General features: G+C 35.6%; 2 protein-coding genes across 2 annotated transcripts; both read left to right on the top strand.

Annotated features, from left to right (window-relative positions):
• Positions 1–208: 208 nt before the first annotated feature.
• LOC120086177 (transmembrane protein 147) lies at positions 209–6007 on the top strand. The gene is made up of 7 exons (XM_039042688.1): positions 209–380; positions 3660–3729; positions 3873–3932; positions 4759–4873; positions 5062–5177; positions 5369–5493; positions 5646–6007. The coding sequence occupies exons 1-7, from the start codon at positions 304–306 to the stop codon at positions 5767–5769; spliced, it is 687 nt and encodes a 228-aa protein (XP_038898616.1). The 5' UTR covers positions 209–303; the 3' UTR covers positions 5770–6007.
• On the top strand, positions 387–3481 carry LOC120086176 (pentatricopeptide repeat-containing protein At1g14470). Its single transcript, XM_039042687.1, has one exon. It carries the CDS (start codon positions 859–861, stop codon positions 3136–3138), a length of 2280 nt encoding a protein of 759 aa, XP_038898615.1. The 5' UTR covers positions 387–858; the 3' UTR covers positions 3139–3481.
• Positions 6008–7060: the final 1053 nt, after the last annotated feature.

Below are 7060 nucleotides of genomic sequence, written 5' to 3'. Positions count from 1 at the left end.
AATTTCTATCTTCATTATTTTACTTACTTAATTAATAATATCTATATATATATATATAAATAAATTATTTTAAAAAATTTGACAAATATTTTTAAAGTGTATTTTAAATTCCATAGATTTTTCATATTAACATTTTATTACAGTTTGAAAATATTTTCTGACCATTTATGACAATTTCCCTTTGATGTTATATATATAGTATTTAGGCGTAGAGTTTCGGACTGATGAGCGAATATCAAGGGCAGGCCTTCGCCGGATCGCGCTGAACTTGGGAGAGCAAAGCAACGGCGGAAGCGAGCAACGATGACGGTGTTCCATTTCTTCAACTGTGCGATTCTCACTTTCGGTCCTCATGCTGTCTACTACTCTGCGACGCCCTTGTAAGGATCTCCGTCTTCTCTTCTCCTATCGTTTCATCTTTCTTGCATCTCCTTCTACTTCTTTAGATCTCCTCTTCCCAATACTGCCTTTTCAGGTTCACATTGATTCCTTCTCTTGAAATTCTGCTCTCTTTGCTTTGTTTGAATCCGAATTCGTTTTGAACTATATATCAGAGTCTCCTTTTTGCCGGAGTGATTCTTTCTGTTGAAATTCCCTTCTCTTTGCTTTGTTGTAAATGATTTCTTGATAGTTTGTTTGGGCTGTTTAATTTTTTAGTTCCCATTCGTATGGAACTGTATATCAGAGTCAGATTAGAGAATCAGTTTAAAAAGAAGTCTCAAATCTTGTAAACCACGGAAATGGATTCAAGATTTGAGCCGGATGGCCAATTCTATTTTTTTGATGACATGAAATTGCAGTGATTAATTAGAGTAGTAAAACGGTTTGTATTGAAAGTGCAACATTCTGATTTCTCCCATGTCCGAATTGGGCGCCATAGCTTCCAAAATAAGCAATATACGTCAGTTAAGACAGCTTCATGGGCATCTTGTTCTCAATTCCCTCCATTCTCACAACTACTGGGTTTCTCTGCTTCTCATTAACTGTACCCGTCTTCACGCTCATCCTGCCTATGTAGCTTCTATTTTTACCTCCTCGCCATCCCCCAATGGTTCTGTTTACAGTTGTATGCTCAAATATTACTCCCGCATGGGTGCGCACAATGAGGTAGTTTCCCTCTTCAGATGTATGCAGTCTTTAGATCTCAGGCCTCAGCCCTTTGTTTACATATACTTGATCAAGTTAGCTGGGAAATCGGGCAATTTGTTCCATGCTTATGTTCTGAAGTTGGGTCATGTCGACGACCAATTCATCCGTAATGCTATCTTGGATATGTATGCAAAATATGGCCAAGTCGATCTTGCCAGGAAGCTGTTTGCGCAAATGGCTGAAAGAACTTTAGCAGACTGGAATTCAATGATTTCTGGCTGTTGGAAATCAGGAAATGAAACTGATGCGGTCATGCTTTTTAATGAGATGCCTGATAGGAATATTATTACATGGACTGCCATGGTTACTGGGTATGCCAAGATGGGGGACTTGGAGACTGCTAGAAGGTATTTTGATGAGATGCCAGAAAGAAGTGTAGTCTCATGGAATGCAATACTATCAGCTTATGCTCAAAATGGATGTGCAGAAGAGGCTTTGAAATTGTTCCATCGAATGCTGAAAGAAGGGATCACTCCTGATGATACAACATGGGTTGCTACAATTTCATCATGCTCTTCCATCAGCAATCCTACCCTTGCTGATTCAATTCTAAGAAAGATCAACCAACAGCATAACATTTTGAATAGTTTTGTCAAGACGGCTTTACTTGACATGCATGCAAAATTTGGTAACCTTGAAATTGCCAGAAATATCTTTGATGAATTGGGAGGTCAGAGGAATGTTGTTACTTGGAATGTCATGATCTCAGCATATATGAGGGTAGGAAAACTTTCATTAGCTCAAGAGTTGTTTGATAATATGCCAAAAAGAGATGTCGTTTCGTGGAATTCAATGATAGTTGGTTATGCACAAAATGGAGAGTCAGCCAAGTCAATTGAGCTCTTTAAAGAAATGATTTCTTGTAACGACATACAGCCAGATGAGGTTACCATAGCTAGTGTTTTGTCTGCCTGTGGACATATTGGGGCTCTAAAATTGAGTTACTGGGTTCTAGATATCGTTCGAGAGAAAAACATTAAGCTGGGGTTATCAGGATTCAATTCTTTGATATTCATGTACTCTAAATGTGGAAGTGTGGCGGATGCCCATAGGATATTCCAAACTATGGAGACAAGAGATGTTGTTTCCTTCAATACGCTGATTTCAGGATTTGCAGCCAATGGCCATGGGAAGGAAGCTATCAAGTTAGTACTAACAATGGAGGAAGAAGGCATTGAACCAGACCATGTTACATATATTGGTGTTTTGACTGCATGTAGCCATGCGGGGCTGCTAAAAGAAGGTAAAAACGTCTTTAAGTCAATTAAAGCACCTACTGTGGATCATTATGCTTGTATGGTTGATTTGTTAGGAAGAGCGGGTGAATTAGATGAAGCCAAACTATTGATGCAATTAATGCCGATGGAACCTCATGCTGGTGTTTTTGGCTCTTTGTTAAATGCCAGTCGAATTCACAAAAGAGTTGAGTTAGGAGAACTTGCTGCTAGCAAACTCTTTGAGCTTGAACCTCAAAACCCCGGAAATTATGTTCTACTTTCTAATATATATGCCTCAGCTGGAAGATGGGAAGATGTTAAAAAGATTAGAGAGAAGATGAGGGAGGGAGGTGTGAAGAAATCGGTTGGGATGAGTTGGGTGGAATACAAGGGTCAAGTGCATAAGTTCATTGTAGGCGATAGATCACATGAACGATCAAAAGATATTTATAGATTATTGGCTGAACTTGAAAGGAAGATGAAGACGTTTGGCTTTGTAACTGATAAAAGTTGTGCACTTCGAGATGTTGAGGAGGAAGAGAAGGAAGAGATGCTGGGAACTCACAGTGAGAAGTTGGCCATTTGTTTTGCTCTCCTTATAAGTGAAGTGGGAACACCAATTAGAGTGGTAAAGAATTTGAGGATTTGTTTGGACTGCCATACAGCTATTAAAATGATCTCGAAACTGGAGGAAAGAGAGATTGTAGTCCGTGATAATAATAGGTTCCATTGTTTTAGTGATGGGATATGTTCTTGTCGTGATTACTGGTAAATCAGCAAAGAGCAATTTTATGGATAAAGTATATTTTCATAAAGAGAGATTGTAAGCCCAACCTGACCTCCAGGCCCTATGGTAATGCATGAGGATTGTCATACTTGTCTCCACCTTCACTTTTTAGCTGAAAAATATTTCTTAATTAGGTGAGCGAGGATCAATATCAAAGAGCAGTCATCTTTGTGACGTACCTACAAGAGTTGTACATTAGGAGTTTTATATTTTTGTTTTTAATTGTGTTATTTTGCACTTATCCATTCATAATGCAATGGAGCCGACCAGTTTTATCAGTGCATAATAATAATAATAATATAGTAATAATAATAATGATAATAATAACATAAGATATTGACCAGTAGGAATCTTTAAAGACTTTTGGATGAAGTATATAAGATACAATTGTATATTGCCTTGTTCATGGAATTGATGAAGGCTTATGCTAATGTATCTGGTTCCGTCAATTTTAGATTTATCTAAAAGACACAATTTCATTTTCACTAAGAACTCTAGCCATGCAGATCTGAGTATGATACACTCGGAACATCAGTCAAAGCTGCACTTGTTTATCTTGGAACTGCCTTAGTAAAGGTTGGTGATTTCTGAACACTCCCAAGTCCAAAGTGGATTTGAGACCTTGATTTTCTTTTCCTTATTGTTTTGGTATATTATTGTTATTACTAATGATACTTCTTCGTGAATCTAACTGATTTCTTTCTCTGCATGCTCATCAGCTTGTATGCCTTGCAACCTTTCTTAACGTGTCAGAGAATGACTCCTTTGACCTGTATCAGGTATTGACATTCTTTTCACTTTTACTTGGTGAAAGATCATCAGTATTATATTGCAGTATACATTTTGATTCCATCAATTATATTGCCTATTCCTGAAAAAGCAAAAAAGTTGCAATGCCTATTATCTTATAATTACAATGATGCTCTTAAACTATTTATGATCATCTACATGCGTGTGTGCGCACATATATCTATCTATATTATATATATAATATATATAATATAATATTATATATATTATATTATATATATATTTATATGTATATATATATATATATAAATGGCTACTACAACATCATTATACATAAAATTGATATAAAACTTCATAGCTCAAAGATATGTATTTTGGCTCCTTTTGCTCGTTTAAATTCTACGAGTAGAAGGATTGAGTTAGTCTATTGTTAAATTGTTATTTACTATCATGTATATGGAATTTCTGTTTGTATAGAACATGAGTTAATGTCATGTCATTGGAATGAAAAGAGTAATGCATCCCGTTTCTGGTATTCAGAATTTGACAACTCAAATCAAAATAGTATTACAGAACTGTTCTTAGTGTCGAACTGAAAAGGGATTATTTGGAAAGTAGTGGCATGGCTCTGTTTGGTGAACTAGCCTTGTTTCTTCCTCTTTTCCTATCTTCCATCCAACGGTCATATAGCCAAACTAAATGGTATCGTTTTTTAATTAGATTCCCATATCAAACGTACTAATACTTTCAAGTTTCAACTTAATCCACCCTATTTGTAGGAAATTTCATTAGAAAGTCTCTGCATGTGCTTATAACTTTAGTGATTGTTAACAAGGTATAATTCTTTTACCTCAGGAACTGTTGAAAGCGCTCATCGGTTTTATTGATGTTGCTGGACTTTACTTTGCTTTGACCCAGTTGACTTACCGGAACATATCTCAGAACCATAAGTTTCAGGCAGTTGGACTGGGTGAGTTCATAGAGTCAATTGTTTTTTTTTTTTGAAGAATTTATAGAGTCAATTAATTAAGGCTCTTTTAGTCTGAATGTAAATGTAGACTGCATGACCGGTTTATGCTTGTTTATTTCCATCATTCAATATTTTTCCCAATCTTTAATCATCGCATGGCCTTGTTACTCTATTCTACTTGTGTGCAGGTTGGGCATTTGCTGATTCTGTTTTGCATAGATTGGCACCACTTTGGGTCGGGGCCAGAGGACTGGAGTTTACTTGGGATTACATTTTGCAGGGCCTTGAAGCTAATGCAAATCTGGTTTCCATCTTTCTTCTTCTTTACTTCTAAATATTCTTAATTTGGTTAGTTTAAGGAGGCATTCAACCGTTGATATGATCCTATTTCATTTACAAGAAATTCTTGGGTTCTTATATCTTGCATTCTGGTTGAAGTATCCCTCAACTGGGCTGTTGCTTCTCTAATTTCTGCTCCTCCGCACTTAAATTCAGGTGTTGAGTATATCTCTTGCTGCATTGGGATCTTTGATGTGGCTTAGGAAGAACAAGCCCAAGACTCTAATTCCCATGATATATGTCTGTGCATTGATCGTAGCTACCATGCCATCCATCACAAGGTATGCAACCTCAAATTTACAAGAAAATTTGCCACATCAACTTATCTACCTACCTGCTTTTAACTATCTGAGCATCAATAGGGCAGTAAAATAATAAAAGTTGTAGATTAGATTCAAAACTTGCAATAAAATAATTGTGTTTGCAATTCCAGCTACTTAAGGCGAGGAATGGGTTGGCACTTCCCAAAGGTGGTGGGATTTGAGCTCTTCACCTCTCTGGTGATGGCTTTTATTAGTTGGCAGCTTTTCTCTGCTTGTCAGAGACCCTCTGTTTAAGGGTGAGACTCTACTCTACTGAGGATATGTTAAGAGGCTGGACGTGAATTTTGGACGTGAACCCTTCTGCCTAATTTTGTTATCAATTGCAATATTTTAGTGTTGTTTAGTTTCAGATTTCAGATTTTAGATTTGGAATGAAATGGAAGTAAAACTTAGCTTGCTCTGAGACAATGTAATCTTCTATGTTTTTCTCCCTCCAGATTTTTTAACAAAGGAATATTTTGGTCTTTTTCAATTCTTCTACCAAGGAAAAAGGATTTAAAGCAGCTAGAGATGTTCACGAGCGGGACCGGGGATGTCATTTCCCATCTCCGTCTCCGTTCCCCATTTCATTTCCCATCTCCGTGAAATTTCCACGAGGATTGGGGCGGGGATTCCCCATAGAGAATTCGCGGGGATCGGGTTTCCCGCGGGGAAATTTTTCCTTTTTTTTTTTTTTTTTGTAAAAAGTTAACTAATTTAAATAAATAATATGAGCAAATTTTAATCAAGTAATTAACTTTATCACTAAATTGTTTATTATGGTTTGTTTTGAATGATAATTTGAATTTAAAGATAAATTACTCAAAGTTTGGCCTAAAAAAGCTAATTAATTTTTTTTAGTAAAAAAAAATAAATATAAATCAAATTATTTACGTATACAATCTAAATTTAAACATATTCATTATCTTTCTCGATAAATAATCAATTTTGAAATTTAAATGTAATATTTATATAATAATAATAATAAGATTAGATAATTATACAATACTAAATAAATATGTAAATGCTAATTGGGGCAAGGTCAAGGTCGGGGCTGGGTCCCCGTCCCTGTTTGGTTCAAGGGGAATTTTTTCCTCCATTCTCCATCCCGACGGGGCGGGGCCCCATGGAGCTCCCGATAATTTTAGCAAACGGCTATCTTATATCATGTCCCGCGTCTTATGATTTAACCTTTTATAATTTTATTTTATTTTATTTTATTAACTTTTGGGGAAAATATAATCTAATTGTGATATTATGTTTATTTCATATTTTTACTGTTTTACTCTTTGAGTTTGGCACTTGGAGTAGAAAACCCAACCATCTAAAGTACAAGTATCGAGAATGTTTTAACCTATTAATTTGTTTAAGATAATATGTTTAAAAAGTCATTGAAATAATATTTAACATATCAAATCATTTAAAAAAAAAAAGTATTTTAAAAATGTCATCGTTGTTTTGATAGTATTCAATAGAGTTTTAAGATATAATAGAAATATTGTGAAAATAAGATAGAATTAGAATTTGCTATTTCAGCCCTTCTTTC

Source organism: Benincasa hispida, chromosome 9, assembly GCF_009727055.1.
Source record: "Benincasa hispida cultivar B227 chromosome 9, ASM972705v1, whole genome shotgun sequence".
NCBI classification, from domain to species: Eukaryota; Viridiplantae; Streptophyta; class Magnoliopsida; order Cucurbitales; family Cucurbitaceae; genus Benincasa; species Benincasa hispida.
The sequence above is the reverse complement of the archived record's forward strand: the minus strand, read 5'-3'. Positions and strand labels throughout refer to the sequence as shown.